The following is a 17,072-nucleotide window of genomic DNA, read 5'->3' as shown; positions in this document are numbered from 1 at the left end:
GCATGGGTCCTGAGATCCTCAAAAAGGTTCTACAGCTGCAACATCGAGAGCATCCTGACTGGTTGCATCACTGCCTGGTACGGCAATTGCTCGACAAGGAACTACAGAGGGTAGTAAATACGGCCCAGTACATCACTGGGTCTAAGCTGCCTGCCATCCAGGACCTTTACACCAGGCGGTGTCAGAGGAAGGCCCTAAAAATTGTCAAAGACACCAGCCACAGACTGTTCTCTTTACTACCGCATGGCAGGCGGTACCAGAGTCCCAAGTAGGACAAAAAGGCTTCTCATCAGTTTTTACCCCCAAGCCATAAGACTTCTGAACAGGTAACCAAATGGTTACCCGGACTATTTGCATTGTGTGCCCCCCCCAACCCCTCTTTTACGCTGCTGCTACTCTGTTTATCATATATGCATAGTCACTTTAACTATACATTCATGTACTGTACATAGTACCTCAATCAGCCTGACTAACCGATGTCTGTATGTAGCCTCGCTACTTTTATAGCCTCACTACTGTATATAGCCTGCCTTTTTACTGTTGTTTTATTTCTTTACTTACCTATTGTTCACCTTTTTTGCACTATTGGTTAGAGCATGTAAGTAAGCATTTCACTGTAAGGTCTACCTACACCTGTTGTATTCGGCGCACGTGACAAATAAACTTTGATTTGGTTTGATCATGGGAAAACTAGCTACTCCAATATTCACCACCCTTTAAAAAAAAAAAAATATTTGACCTTTATTTAACTAGGCAAGTCAGTTATGAACAAATTCTTACTTTCAATGACGTGCCAGGAAAATTGGGTTAACTGCTTGTTCAGGGACAGATTGACAGATTTTTACCTTGTCAGCTCGGGGATTAAATCTTGCAACCTTTCGGTTACTAGTCCAACGCTCTAACCACTAGGCTACCTGCAACCCCACTAAACGAAGACCTAACCTGGGTCCTGGACCGTCTCTAAATTCACTACATCATTGCCGTTCCTAAGCAAGCCTAACTAGACAATGACAAGAATTTGGCAGAGCGGATACACACTGCCACTCATGTACAGTAGAACCATACTTCATTTGATCTCCCTGTTGCAGGATAGCTTTCCTTCAATGCAGGACATGTAAAACTTGTAGTGTATTTGAGTTTTAAAAAGACTTCTGAAGTTTGTAATTTCCACTTAGAAACTTCAACTTCTACAACAATATCCATTAATTATAATCCACACAAAAATTCAAATTTCTTGTTGCTGCAGGATCATAACAATGTAAATCCGGGGCAGGTAATTTGAAAGTCTATCCTACTTTCTGGACTGTTATTGATGACCCTGGTCACTATTTTCAGAGCCAAGTCACTGAACTGTGAAATCTCGTTATGGTACCATATTGACCATATACAGTGGGGCAAAAAAGTATTTAGTCAGCCACCAATTGTGCAAGTTCTCCCACTTAAAAAGATGAGAGAGGCCTGTAATTTCATCATAGGTACACTTCAACTATGACAGACAAAATGAGAAACAAAATCCAGAAAATCACATTGTAGGATTTTTAATGAATTTATTTGCAAATTATGGTGGAAAATAAGTATTTGGTCACCTACAAACAAGCAAGATTTCTGGCTCTCACAGAACTTCTTCTTTAAGAGGCTCCTCTGTCCTCCACTCGTTACCTGTATTAATGGCACCTGTTTGAACTTGTTATCAGTATAAAAGACACCTGTCCACAACCTCAAACAGTCACACTCCAAACTCCACTATGGCCAAGACCAAAGAGCTGTCAAAGGACACCAGAAACAAAATTCTAGACCTGCACCAGGCTGAGAAGACTGAATCTGCAACAGGTAAGCAGCATGGTTTGAAGAAATCAACTGTGGGAGCAATTATTAGGAAATGTAAGACACACAAGACCACTGATAATCTCCCTCGATCTGGGGCTCCACGCAAGATCTCACCCCGTGGAGTCAAAATGATCACAAGAACAGTGAGCAAAAATCCCAGAACCACACGGGGGGACCTAGTGAATGACCTGCAGAGAGCTGGGACCAAAGTAACAAAGCCTACCATCAGTAACACACTACGCCGCCAGGGACTCAAATCCTGCAATGACAGACGTGTCCCCCTGCTTAAGCCAGTACATGTCCAGGCCCGTCTGAAGTTTGCTAGAGAGCATTTGGATGATCCAGAAGAAGATTGGGAGAATGCCATATGGTCAGATGAAACCAAAATATAATTTTTTGGTAAAAACTCAACTCGTCATGTTTGGAGGACAAAGAATGCTGAGTTGCATCCAAAGAACACCATACCTAATGTGAAGCATGGGGGTGGAAACATCATGCTTTGGGGCTGTTTTTCTGAAAAGGGACCAGGACGACTGATCCGTGTAAAGGAAAGAATGAATGGGGCCGTGTATCGTGAGATTTTGAGTGAAAACCTCCTTCCATCAGCAAGGGCATTGAATATGAAACGTGGCTGGATCTTTCAGCATGACAATGATCCCAAACACACTGCCCGGGCAACGAAGAAGTGGCTTCGTAAGAAGCATTTCAAGGTCCTGGAGTGGCCTAGCCAGTCTCCAGATCTCAACCCCATAGAAAATCTTTGGAGGGAGTTGAAAGTCTGTGTTGCCCAGCAACAGCTCCAAAACATCACTGCTCTAGAGGAGATCTGCATGGAGGAATGGGCCAAAATACCAGTAACAGTGTGTGAAAACATTACAGAAAACGTTTGACCTCTGTCATTGCCAACAAATGGTATATAACAAAAAGTATTGAGATAAGCTTTTGTCATTGACCAAATACTTATTTGCCACCATAATTTGCAAATAAATTCATAAAAAATCCTACAATGTGATTTTCTGGATTATTTTTCTCATTTTGTCTTTCATAGTTGAAGTGTACCTATGATGAAAATTACAGGCCTCTCTCATCTTTTTAAGTGGGAGAACTTGCACAATTGGTGGCTGACAAAATACTTTTTTTGCCCCACTGTATGTGATCTGTTAAAAAAAAATAGTGGGAATATAGGGAATAGGTTATAATTTGGGATGCAACAACATATTTTTTGGTTTGTGAATGATTTGAATTAATGATTTGAAAGGGGATGAGCAGGTAATCACAATGTCTTCCATTTTCTCATACAGACATGCCACCCATGATGGACGTAAAGGGCGAGCCAGGGCCACAAGGCAAACCTGGACCCAGAGGCCCATCTGGTCCATCAGGACTTCCGGGAAAACCAGGACTGGGAAAACCAGGTTTCAATGGCCAGCCTGGCCCTCAAGGGCCTCCAGGCTTTCCCGGCATTGGGAAGCCCGGACTTCCAGGTCTCCCAGGAAAGGGGGGCATGAAGGGGATGCCCGGGAATAATGGTGAGGTTGGGCTCAGGGGTGAACCAGGTCCCAGAGGACTTCCAGGTCAACCAGGTCTCCCCGGGCCAGCTGGCCTGTCTCTGAATGGCAAACCGGGGCTTCCCGGCGGCAGGGGCCAACCTGGGTCTCGTGGAGAACCAGGACAGAAAGGTGGACCTGGAAATCCCGGGGAGCGTGGAATCAATGGGGAGAATGGCAATGGGAAGCCAGGGATACCAGGACCCAGGGGCCCCATCGGGCTTAGGGGCCTACCAGGGCCAGCTGGTAACCCGGGTGTGGGCAAACCAGGACTGAACGGGCTTCTTGGTCCATCTGGGCCTAAAGGGGATCAGGGGCTCCCAGGAGGAATAGGAGAGCCAGGTGAGGCCGGCAATCCAGGGCTGCAAGGCCAGCCAGGACCCATTGGATTGGGCAAGCCTGGTAATGATGGATTGCCTGGAGGACCAGGTCCACTTGGGCCTAAAGGTGAGCTAGGGCTGAGGGGTTCTCCAGGGTTTCCTGGAACTCCTGGCTATGGCAAGCCTGGTCTTTCTGGGCTGAAAGGAGACACAGGCCCTTCCGGGGGACCAGGGGTACCTGGGGATAAGGGTGAGCATGGGATTGAAGGGCAGCCAGGAGACATGGGTCCAGACGGACACCCAGGACCACCAGGATTACAGGGCCCCATGGGGCTCCCAGGAAAACACGGCATGCCCGGCCTGAAGGGAGAGTTGGGTCCCCAGGGTCGTCCAGGTCTGCCAGGGTTCAGAGGGGATCAGGGTCCCGGTGGTCTGTCTGGAAAACCTGGCATTCCTGGAGACAAAGGCCCGCCGGGTCCTAATGGGGCTATCGGAAAACCAGGGCCCAAAGGTGAGGCAGGGCATATAGGCCTGCCAGGAAACCCAGGTCTTTTAGGCAATCCTGGACCAAAAGGGGAGTTTGGGTTTGTTGGGTCTCCAGGACCAAGAGGCCAGTCTGGTATCCCTGGTCTTCAGGGGCCTTCAGGGCCAATGGGGCCACAGGGTATCCCAGGTCTGAAGGGCGAATCTGGGCTGCCTGGTCTTCCAGGGCTGGGCATGCTTGGAGAAAAGGGAGTTCCTGGTCCTCAAGGTCCCCAAGGAAAACCAGGCAACTCTGGGCTTAACGGCAACCCAGGCCCACCTGGGCCACCCGGGCCCCCTGGCCCTGCAGGAAATGGCCAAACCATCGTGGCTGGGCCAACAGATTCAGAGTTGGGCGGAGGCGAGGTACCAAACGGGAGGAACCCAAAACCACAGTTTGGCCGTGCAGAGCTCTCTGCCTCCCTGGCACCAGCATTTACTGCAATCCTCACCACACCCTTCCCTCCCTCCGGGATGCCCATCAAGTTCGACAGGACCCTGTACAACGGGCAGAATGCCTACAACCCTGCCACCGGTATCTTCACCAGCCCCATGTCTGGCGTCTACTACTTTGCCTACCACATGCACGTAAAGGGACTCAATCTGTGGGTGGCGCTGTACAAAAACAATGTTCCCGCCACATACACCTACGACGAGTACAAGAAGGGCTACATGGACCAGGCGTCTGGTAGCGCCGTCCTTGAGCTGAAGGAGAACGACCAGGTGTGGATGCAGATGCCCTCGGACCAGGCTAACGGGCTCTACTCCACCGAATACATCCACTCGTCCTTCTCAGGGTTCCTGCTCTGTCCCACATAACGCCTTGCTAGTCAACTATCTCCTAGGGTAACCCCTAGTGTCCCTATATAATAACACCTGCAGCCATAACAGAATAACACCACCTGTAGAATGTTATCATCAACAACGACAGAAAAGACTCTGTGAACGAAAGACAGAAAGAGTTAAATAACAGGAGAAGGATACTTCATGCTGTGCTCTGTGTTTTTATCTCTTTCTTTCAAATGTCAGTTTTTTGGTTATTTTTTTGTTGTTGCTTATATTATTATAATTATTGTTATTGTCATAATTGTATTATTTTTATTTTGCCGTTGGCATCAATATTGCTGTTGTTTATTGGATTCAGACTTTTAAGTGCCTTACATTGTAATGCGTAAGTAACAGTTATTAGACCTACCCATGTGACTGCATATCCTACTCAAATGCTCTGATCAGTAGGATGACATCGTCGGACCCTGGGGCTCCAATTGGTTCCCCTGGCTGCAGTCACTTCCTGCACAAAAACCTCCCATTTCCTCCCGTGTGCGTGTCCTCCATTTTATGTCAAGAGCTTGCTTATTTAAATAAATATTTCACATAAAGATGTACCATTACACATACAGTATGAACAGTGTATTCAATGAACAAAATGTTCACATTTAAAAAAAATGTAGAGACCTGCTATAGGGATCGATGGATCGTTGTTTATCAGTAAGCTCTGATGTTTTGATGGTCAACTTCCAGTTGTCTGTTGGGTGATCATTTCCTGGCTCTATAAGAGGCTTGTGCTGAACGGATTGGTGCTGACAATAGAAGCTGATGGTTTTGGATTGTGGCTATTACTTGATCAAAAATAAGTAATTGGAGTATCCAACTGATTCACACAAATCACTCTTTGACAAAGCATCAATATACAAACCAGTAACCTAAAGAATTATAAATATATAGGACACATTAAATAGACAACTGAATAAATCTATAAATAAATGTGTATGTTAATCATTATATTAATAAATAAATATGTGTCAGCTAATGGACAGAAAGAATAGGCCAAATGCATTAGGATCAATGCCATGTTTCCCTGCATCGATCCATCCTGTGGCTATTCCCATTAATCACGTGCACTGCAGATCTCTTTATTACATTCTCTATGCCACACATACAGTATACCATTGACATCACTGCTTTTTGTGTCCACTAACGCCAAGGCTGTGACCGAGCAATCAATGCCCTGGGGCCTTTCACATTAACATTTAGAGTGAATATTCTGAGCGAAAGCTCATGTGAAAAGCCTCATTCCGTCTACAAACTACAAATCTTTCAGCATTTCGCAGATCGACAACTGGCTAGAGGCCATCCAACCTGTTTCTACAGAATAACCCTTTGAAGGTTCAGATCTAATCAAATGGGTGCATAGGGTGCAGTTCAAATGATCTCCTACATCTTACACAGCCCTCCCAGTATATGGTGCTATGGTGTTGAACTCATTGTGTTTATACGCGTACAGTAACAATTTCCAATCCACCGTAAACCTCACCATAACAAAGGTTAACCATTAATTTTCCATCTTTAGCTACTGTACATCGCCAACCAAAATGGTTTACCCTTTGCTCAGTTTGATGGAACATCTGATATTGCCACAGGATATTCTTAGCCGATGTCTTCTGACAGAATATGAAAGAGGGTGCACTTTCGGAAATCAGAATGCATGGATCTCCAAATGAATAAGTAAAGGGGAGAGGGAGAGAGAGAGAGAGAGAGAGAGAGAGAGAGAGAGAGAGAGAGAGAGAGAGAGAGAGAGAGAGAGAGAGAGAGAGAGAGAGAGAGAGAGAGAGAGAGAGAGAGAGAGAGAGAGGCCCGGTGGTTGTGAAATCCTGATTGCATAACAGTTAACATGGCTCTGCTATTCTGGGAGAAACGGTGGGACAAAGGTGAGAATTGTGTTTGCCATGTGAGTTTTACTGGTGCTGTGTGGAATGAGGCTGTGGGGTGCGACTGATACAGCCAGAAACACTCACACGGTGGGTGTATCTCTTCTCACTGTGTGTATCTGTCTGTCTGTTTTACACACACACACTCAACTTGCATCTGTTAAAACTTCACCTGGGTGAATTATGAACTTCAGAGACCATGGACCATGGACAGTGTTTTCTGAGTCATTTGGGAGCATGCACTTCTAGTCAATATTCCACCAGTTTGAATTGAAGATTTGATCCGGTTCAAATAGGACGTGTGTATCTTCATGGCGATTAAGTAAATGGCCCTCATAGCTTGGGAAATGTCACAACAGAAGAGAGGAATTCTGTTTGGTACAATTAGTGGGCTACATACCCACTGGCCACAGATGTCAGTTCAACATCTAGTTTTGATTTACATTTGGTTGAGTTGTCAACTAACGTTAATTCAAAGTGAAACAATGTTGATTCAACCAGTTTTTGCCCAGTCATGCAAAGATGAGAAACGGGATGGAGATGGGGGAAATGTATGCAAAGTAAAAATGATTATATTGTTGGAAAAAACATGCTAGACTTTTAAAACAAGGGGTTATTGACTAACACTGGGCAGGTTACAAATCATGAAGGTATTTTTGTGCATTAATTCTGTGAATTTGGTCGGCAAACTGATAGTAGACATGGGAGAATCTGGGATGGAATGAACGGGACAATATCTATCTTAAAGTCCTTCATCTTCCAGAAACCTTGGGCTCAAGGTTATATCATACAGTATATCACACTTCCTTATTGTAAATTCAATGTAGGGATATCATATTGTATGTTTCAAGATTTAGAGATATTAAACACTTTTATAAATGGTGGGAATACAAAGTTTAGACTACCCTGATGATATTCATGGTGAAATGAGCAGAATGTTTAGTAGCACCCATCTCTTTTCCTTTGTCTAGATTTTGAGATCTGCAACAGTACAACTTTTTATCTAGTATTAATTTGAACTTATCAACACGAATTGGAGTATTTAGAGTACTTAATAGGTAGAAAACACTTAACAGAAAAAGGCTATGTCAATAACTAAATTTGGACAAAAATGCAGATAGAAGCTCTCAAATACTCAAGAGTTCACCCTTTATTCAGACTAGAACCTGAGGCCAATATTAAATCAAAATGGGTATGCAGCCCCCCCCTCCCCCAAAAATACAAAAAAATAACATCATATGCATGTTGGATTATCGCTACAATTTTCTGCATATTAGACTAATCAAAACATACTGTATTGCTGTGCCTGAATAATTGTTCTAGACATCCTGGAGAAATGGTCATCGGTTTTGACTAAGTAGAACCTTGAGTCTCACAATCAGTATTTTAAATGTATGTAGGTCTTATGGAGGCACTTTCACTGGTCTGTTTGTGGCCCCTTTTCTCTCATCATTATCTGAACATACCTAAAGCAAAGTCTATGTGTCCTTATTGTTGTGTGAGTCTACCAGACAATTTAAGGCTTGTTTTGGTTATGTACTGTATGTTGCCTTTTTATTGCCTCATTCTTTCAGACATTTGGAATGCTGTTTTGGAGTGGAGTGGCTAGACTATAACTCTCCTTTTTTATATTCTTTGTCATAGACAATGTCACTTGGTTGCAGAGTTTGCAGTGCGTGTGCAAAAACATTTTTCTCCCAATGTACTGCCTTGATTACAAACTGACTTGTTTTCTATTCAATGATAAAAAAATACAAAATAAAAATAGTTTCTACTTTAACAAGCCTTGCTTCGGTTTTAAGGGATATTTGTTTGTTATGGTTTGGAGATAGATACAAACGGTCATTCCCATTTGCACATGACATTAATGAAGATGTATTTATACATTTGTTATAATATAACAGGAATGCCAGAACCGACCACCGAAGCATGGTAGAAATGGTATGTAACAACATTGAATGACTTAAGAGCATTTAGAACATGAAGTCAGCATTCTAGCATTGTTCCTGAAGGATTTTTTTTGTGATTTTTTGTTCATTTGTTGTGTAATGTACAATGTATCAACCTATAGGATTATTTGTCTTGTACATGGCTATTGTGTGCACTCTATGCAATAGAACTTGGGTATAAAATGCACTCTTTTAGCTAGATTTTTTTTGGTCTGCTTATACAAAATGTACAGTACTTGATTGTATTGATACCACATCAATAAATACTTTCTTGTATATTCGTGTTGCTTTTTTTTCTAGATTCCATATCCATTTGAAACACATCACATTTGGTGACAGAGAGTATTAGTAGTGTAGGCTTACTGTCTGGGCCTTAGTATAAAACCAAGGTATGAATCAACACATAGACTGCTCACAGAACAGTATGCACTATACAAATAACTATAGAAGTCACTCTGGATAATAAAGACTGTCTGCTAAATGAATATGCTGGGGGTCTACCTACCCATAGCCCTTTATTAGCATAGGCCTTGTTTTCTACAAAAACACACATCCATCACGCATGGGAAGCAAGAGCTACTACTGTTCACAGACACATCAGTTTGGCCAAAGTTGGGTGGGCTATCATCTGATTATAGCGAATGTAGATTATGTAAATCAGCTAGATCGCTGGTTAGCTAGATAATTATGCTGTCCAAACAATCTATCTAGTCTTTACTTTTTGGGTTTGTTCTGTTGCTGACATAGAGAGCTTGAGACTATAAGATTTTTTCTGCATTTTGTCAAAATGTAGTTATTAACATAGCCTTGTCCTGTTAATGTTCTCTACCTATACTACCATTCAAAGGTTTAGGGTCATTTAGAAATGTCCTTGTTTTTGAGAGAAAAGCACATTTTTTTTGTCCATTAAAATAACATCAAATTGATCAGAAATACAGTGTAGACATTGTTAATGTTGTAAATGACTATTGCAGCTGGATCAGTAGATTTTTTTATGGAATATCTACATAGGCCTATTATCAGCAACCATCACTCCTCTGTTCTAATGACACATTGTTTTAGCTAATCCAAGTTTATAATTTGAAAAGGCTAATTGATCATTAGAAAACCATTTTGCAATTACGTTAGCACAGTTGAAAACTGTTGGACTGACTAAAGAAGCAATAAAACTGGCATTCTTTAGACTAAATCAAATCAAATTTTATTTGTCACATACACATGGTTAGCAGATGTTAATGCGAGTGTAGCGAAATGCTTGTGCTTCTAGTTCCGACAATGCAGTAATAACGAACAAGTAATCTAACTAACAATTCCAAAAAACTACTGTCTTATACACAGTGTAAGGGGATAAAGAATATGTACATAAGGATATATGAATGAGTGATGGTACAGAGCAGCATAGGCAAGATACAGTAGATGATATCGAGTACAGTATATACATATGAGATGAGTATGTAAACCAAGTGGCATAGTTAAAGTGGCTAGTGATACATGTATTACATAAGGATGCAGTCGATGATATAGAGTACAGTATATACGTATGCATATGAGATGAATAATGTAGGGTAAGTAACATTATATAAGGTAGCATTGTTTAAAGTGGCTAGTGATATATTTACATCATTTCCCATCAATTCCCATTATTAAAGTGGCTGGAGTTGAGTCAGTGTCATTGACAGTGTGTTGGCAGCAGCCACTCAATGTTAGTGGTGGCTGTTTAACAGTCTGATGGCCTTGAGATAGAAGCTGTTTTTCAGTCTCTCGGTCCCAGCTTTGATGCACCTGTACTGACCTCGCCTTCTGGATGACAGCGGGGTGAACAGGCAGTGGCTCGGGTGGTTGATGTCCTTGATGATCTTTATGGCCTTCCTGTAGCATCGGGTGGTGTAGGTGTCCTGGAGGGCAGGTAGTTTGCCCCCGGTGATGCGTTGTGCAGACCTCACTACCCTCTGGAGAGCCTTACGGTTGAGGGCGGTGCAGTTGCCATACCAGGTGGTGATACAGCCCGCCAGGATGCTCTCGATTGTGCATCTGTAGAAGTTTGTGAGTGCTTTTGGTGACAAGCCGAATTTCTTCAGCCTCCTGAGGTTGAAGAGGCGCTGCTGCGCCTTCTTCACGATGCTGTCTGTGTGAGTGGACCAATTCAGTTTGTCTGTGATGTGTATGCCGAGGAACTTAAAACTTGCTACCCTCTCCACTACTGTTCCATCGATGTGGATGGGGGGTGTTCCCTCTGCTGTTTCCTGAAGTCCACAATCATCTCCTTAGTTTTGTTGACGTTGAGTGTGAGGTTATTTTCCTGACACCACACTCCGAGGGCCCTCACCTCCTCCCTGTAGGCCGTCTCGTCGTTGTTGGTAATCAAGCCTACCACTGTTGTGTCGTCCGCAAACTTGATGATTGAGTTGGAGGCGTGCGTGGCCACGCAGTCGTGGGTGAACAGGGAGTACAGGAGAGGGCTCAGAACGCACCCTTGTGGGGCCCCAGTGTTGAGGATCAGCGGGGAGGAGATGTTGTTGCCTACCCTCACCACCTGGGGGCGGCCCGTCAGGAAGTCCAGTACCCAGTTGCACAGGGCGGGGTCGAGACCCAGGGTCTCGAGCTTGATGACGAGCTTGGAGGGTACTATGGTGTTGAATGCCGAGCTGTAGTCGATGAACAGCATTCTCACATAGGTATTCCTCTTGTCCAGATGGGTTAGGGCAGTGTGCAGTGTGGTTGAGATTGCATCGTCTGTGGACCTATTTGGGCGGTAAGCAAATTGGAGTGGGTCTAGGGTGTCAGGTAGGGTGGAGGTGATATGGTCCTTGACTAGTCTCTCAAAGCACTTCATGATGACGGATGTGAGTGCTACGGGCGGTAGTCGTTTAGCTCAGTTACCTTAGCTTTCTTGGGAACAGGAACAATGGTGGCCCTCTTGAAGCATGTGGGAACAGCAGACTGGTATAGGGATTGATTGAATATGTCCGTAAACACACCGGCCAGCTGGTCTGCGCATGCTCTGAGGGCGCGGCTGGGGATGCCGTCTGGGCCTGCAGCCTTGCGAGGGTTAACACGTTTAAATGTCTTACTCACTTCGGCTGCAGTGAAGGAGAGACCGCATGTTTTCGTTGCAGGCCGTGTCAGTGGCACTGTATTGTCCTCAAAGCGGGCAAAAAAGTTATTTAGTCTGCCTGGGAGCAAGACTAGTTGAGTGTCTGGAGCATCAGCATTTGTGGGTTCGATTCCAAGCTCCAGAAACAAATAACTTTCTTCTGAAACTCATCAGGCTATTCTTGTTCTGAGAAATGAAAGCTATTCCATGTGAGAAATTGCCAAGAAACTGAAGATATTGTATAATGCTGTGTACTACTCCCTTCACAGAACAGTGCAAACTGGCTCTAACCAGAATAGAAAGAGGAGTGGGAGGCCCAGAGTGTCTAGTTTGAGAAACAGTCCTCAACTGGCAGCTTCATCAAATAGTACCCGCAAAACACCAGTCTCAACATCAGCAGTGAAGAGGTGACTCCAGGATGCTGACCTTCTAGGCAGAGTTGCAAAGAAAAGGCCATATCTTACACTGGCGAATAAAAATAAAATATTATGGTGGGCAAAAGAACACAGACTCTGGACAGAGGAACTCTGCCTAGAAGGCCAGCACCACCAGTTGCCTCTTCATTGTTGCTATTGAGACTGGTGCGAATGTGCATGTGCTAATTGAATCTCCGTTTACGGTGGCATACGTCTCCAAATACTAATGAAAAAGTATGGATTTCCCCCCAAAAAGAAAGTCATGCAACAGTCGACAAACTTAGGTAGGGCCTACACGGTAGATGTTTAAGAATGTATAGACCGCATAGCCACGAAAGAGTTGGAGGTTCATTTCAAAAACTCTAGATGGCGCTCAACTCCGTGGAGTTACAAGCAGGCCGACATCTTTTAATGACATGAACAATGTCCTGTTCAATGTGATGTTAGTTTCTCATAAGAATCCCCATAATAAAGGGACAGTTCAATCAACCTCTAGGGGGTGTGTATGTCCCACTATGAGAAAGTAAAATGGACCAAAAGAGAGGATATTTAAATTATTACACATAGAGTTACTATTACATGTTCTCTATTCATAACATGACGGTATATTTTTAATGGATGAGGTCAGTAAGCTATATGGGCACACATGTATGTGTCAGATCCTTTTATATAGCCAATCACACAAAACAAGCGATTTACCTCATCCCTTTAATGTTTGTTATATTATAACATGGGTGGACGTAGAATACAGACTTGTATCACTGGTGACCTGGCTCTGGTTCGGTCATCCAACTAGGTGGACCAAAATGACTCACCACCTCGTGAGTCGTATTGCTCATCACTTCGTTGTTGGTGATGATGAAAGGATAAACAATCCATCCACTTACAAATTTAAGCCGACTGTCTACTGCCCAACCTGAAATAAACATTATAACCTCTCGAGGACTCCAATGTAATACATGCAAAAATAGCAGATTTTATACGTTATTGTTGTTCTAAGTTATTTCAAAATCACCCCTCGGTAGAGCTCAGCTGTCATCACTGGTCTTCTTGCGTGGCAGTGACGCTAACGAGACTACCACCTTGAAAGTCCTCCCAACAGTTCTGAGAGAACGCCACTTTTGAAGAGGAACAAGAAAGAGATCTGACAGCAGTTACTGCCCTCCATCCACATTCTCCGGTATAGTCACGGGATTTCAATGTTCAACCTGCTCTTTGTAAGTAAAAACATATTTTATAAAGACTTGTTCGTATCGTTATACATTATGTCAAAAAACATATTTCTAGACAGTTCGCGGGTCAATCTTCTTGGGAAGACAGTAGCTAGCATTAGCCTGCTAACACGGGGATATGGCAGCCATTGGCTCAGCTCCTAACTAGCTAAATAACATTCGGCGAAACTGCCGAGTTGGAGAACGACATCTACGAATAATGTTGGCAAAATACCAAGGTCTGTCAAGTTAAATAAATAATGTATAGAGAACTATAATGTATAGAGAACTACTATTTCATAGTGAACATGCTACTAACCTCGTTAGCCAGCCAGCTGTCCGTTTCCTGTGTACAACTAGGTAAAGTAAGGGGGAGCAAGCAAGCAAGCTAACCACGCCAACGAACTAGCAATACAGTATATTTTGTTACTATAACGCAGTACTGTGATGTTATTTCATCTAGCTAAGCCAAGTTAGTCATTGATTAAAAAGGTGTTGTTTATACTCTGATAGCTTTATGTTCGCGTTTGTTTACGTTAAACGTTAGTTACACTAACAATAGCTAACACATTTTTCTCCAATCTAGCCAGCTAATATTTACTCGTTTGACCCACAATACAGCCCAGTGTGAACCATTTTATTTTCTGAACTGCCTTGCTTGCAGACGGCTAGTTAAAGTTAGCATAACGTTAGCAGGGTAGATGCATATAACGTTAGCTTGATGGAGAACGGGGCTAGTTAACGTTGGCTAAGGTTACACACAGCGGCCTATTTTACAAGACATGCGGATCCGTTTCTTGTGTCAATGTACTCTTTTGTCTTCGATATGAATTAGCCGACCAAGAAAGCTTGTTAGCCAACACAATTTACATGCTTGCTAATTGCTAGCCCGCTGTATTGTAATTTGAACCTGGCTTCTTCCTGCACTTGTTCCTGTTCTCATGAATCTAACTAAGGTTAGCCTGGCTACGCAGTGTTGTACTGTAAACGTTGGTGTCTGGATTGGATGTCCAGCGTTTGGTTCGGTCCAACCGTTAGCTACAGACGTTGATGTAACAAGATAACGTTACCCAAATGAACATGTCTCCTGTTGCCAAGGCCTCACACACCCAGCCGAGCGAACGGCATCAATGTCATGTGGAATCGAGATTGGATGCGAACGTAAACTGTAAAAGCTGTCGAATTTGATAACCAGGGTGGCTAAATCGAGTAACTGATGCCTTTTGAGGCATAGTTGTATTGGTCCAGGGTGCACGCATCACATTGGTCTTGAGTGCACAGTTCTTCTCGGAAGAGGGGGTCATGTCTTGTTAGCTAGTTTACACTCACGCCAACGCAATTTATTTAATACTCTTTGGTTTCTGAAACACTCAATCAACAAGTCAGAGACTAGTGAATTTGAGGAAATGCATTTAGGGAGGAAGTTGACTTGAACATATATGACTATCTAGCATGACATCAGCCATTCATGCCCCAGTCTCTTCTTTGTCAAGGTGTTTTGGTCGGTCTATTTGACGAGTGAGTGACTGACTACTACTAGCTACCATTTCTTGTGGAGTGGAAATGGGTTTTGTCTAGAAGGGATACATACATACTTTATAAAAGTTTACTTTTGGTAGCAGGTTTATGAAAACTTAAGCAGGAGATAATGATAATTAGGGTAATCTTAGGAAAAGGGTTAGGGTTAGCAAAAAAAACATGACATTAATTTGACAAAAGCTGTATCCAAGCTATACATGACCTTGGAAAGGTGAATGGCCCATGGCAGCTAACTCACACTCACTCAATGTGGGCGGATCAGTCAAAGAGTAACTAGCGTAACAGGTAAGCTTACTCATTCCTGCTTATGAGTCATAACAAGGTGACCTATTTAGCCATGAACTTGTCAAGTGTAAAGTAACCATATGTATAGATCTCTCTGAGATATCACTGGGTACAAGACCTGCTTTGTTTTTTTACTGAACATTGCTTTGACTAATTATCAAAATAGGCCTTAGAATCAAATATATCAGAAACAATATCAATTCACTGACTGTTTCCTGTAGGTCATTGTTAGCTTCTTTATTCCTTCAAGCATGTTTCGTGTTGAAAGTAGATCACTGTTAACACTGATCTGCTTTATAATAAAGTTAATTGAGGTTTGAGCCTGGAGCCAGGTGCCTGCTCTGGAAATAACCCTGCTCAGCCAGCCCACATGTTTACAGCCTGAAGCCAAGGATGACTCCTAGCCTTTGACAGTCAGGCAGGGAGGCCCTCATTCACCAGATTCCATGCTGGTATCACAGCCAACTCCCTACGTCTGTAATATGTCCCCTGCTGTATATGCTTTGGATAGAGGTTGGCCTCGGTGCATCCATGCAAAAGAGACTGTGGTCTCAGCATGACTTCCCACTCAAATAAAGGTTAAATAAATAATCCCAAATCAAAGGCATCCTGACCTATTCCCTACATTGTAAAAACATTTTGACACCCTTTTGAGAGCCACCGGTCTAGGATCATCTCACCTGCCCAAAATCTTTGTTTACACAAGCTGCGACTGAATTGTCTGTTTTGAACACAGATAGTCAAGTCTTCTCAATGCTGGATGGTACTAGACATCGCTGTCGTTCATGGTCATTTTGTGTACATTACTATTTGACCGTACAGTTGTAGCCAGAATTGCATCTTTTATTGTCAAAGTGAGTGTGTCTTTTGTATGGGAAAATCTGTTGGGTGGCGTATGTGACACATTTGGCACTTCACTAGATGGTGTGACATTTCACACTCAGAATATGGGTCCTCTATATTATCTGCATAAAGAAAGACGAGCGTGACAACAGGGGAAGTCGTCAGCCTTGGTTACCGTAACTGAGAAACCTGAGACTAGTACAGTAACATGAGGCTAGGCAAGGGTCACTTCACTGGGGGGGGGAGCTGTCTGTGTAGCTGGCATCAGGCCCAGTTTGACCACTGGGTGCCTGTGTCTGTTGAAAGGTGTGGTTGATGAGCTTGTAATGTGTTCTAGTCCAAGTGGTGTAAAATATTATTTAAATGTCTTCATACCCCTGGGGCTCTGACTGGAGTGATGGAGAGAGATCACTAACCTCTGGTCTGGTGTGTGTTGGGGGGAGGAGAGGATGCTGTGCACTCACTGCCCCTTGAAAGCCATTGCTCTCTCCCCTATGACATCCTAATCATAACTATTAATTAGATATATTAACAATATCTACATATCTGACCCTGTATCAGTAGTTACTGTTTCCCTACACCCCTTTGACACTGGGTATTATTCCTCTGTTATTGGCACTGTTTGTTGTTTATGACCCCGGTTATAAAGGGCATGGAGGGCTAGCCAGCACTGACACCTCTTCTGGATGCTGCTCCTACCTGCTTGTATAGGAATACAGGATCTTCTATTGTGATAGTGTTTACAGCAACCATCTCCCCAGTTAGACAGAATCTGGTTAAAAAAACATCATACCACTCAATAGGTAGTCTA

General features: G+C 43.3%; 2 protein-coding genes across 7 annotated transcripts in view; both read left to right on the top strand.

Annotated features, from left to right (window-relative positions):
* LOC112248039 (collagen alpha-2(VIII) chain-like) overlaps positions 1-9,149 on the top strand; it is a 131,943-nt gene extending 122,794 nt beyond the window's left edge. For all 6 annotated transcript variants that reach the window (XM_042295305.1, XM_042295302.1, XM_042295300.1 and 3 more), the window contains one exon: positions 3,129-9,149. In XM_042295305.1, the coding sequence (XP_042151239.1) occupies positions 3,129-5,035 (1,907 nt within the window). In that variant the 3' untranslated portion in view covers positions 5,036-9,149. The remainder of the gene's footprint in view (positions 1-3,128) is intronic.
* Positions 9,150-13,301: 4,152 nt separating this feature from the next.
* The window catches only part of LOC112264433 (protein tyrosine phosphatase type IVA 2), a 35,894-nt gene continuing 32,123 nt past the window's right edge, over positions 13,302-17,072 (top strand). Inside the window, exon 1 of the mRNA XM_024441032.2 lies at positions 13,302-13,600. The gene's annotated coding sequence lies outside the window, so the exon portion shown is untranslated. The remainder of the gene's footprint in view (positions 13,601-17,072) is intronic.

Source organism: Oncorhynchus tshawytscha, linkage group LG13, assembly GCF_018296145.1.
Source record: "Oncorhynchus tshawytscha isolate Ot180627B linkage group LG13, Otsh_v2.0, whole genome shotgun sequence".
NCBI lineage: Eukaryota > Metazoa > Chordata > Actinopteri > Salmoniformes > Salmonidae > Oncorhynchus > Oncorhynchus tshawytscha.
The sequence above is the reverse complement of the archived record's forward strand: the minus strand, read 5'-3'. Positions and strand labels throughout refer to the sequence as shown.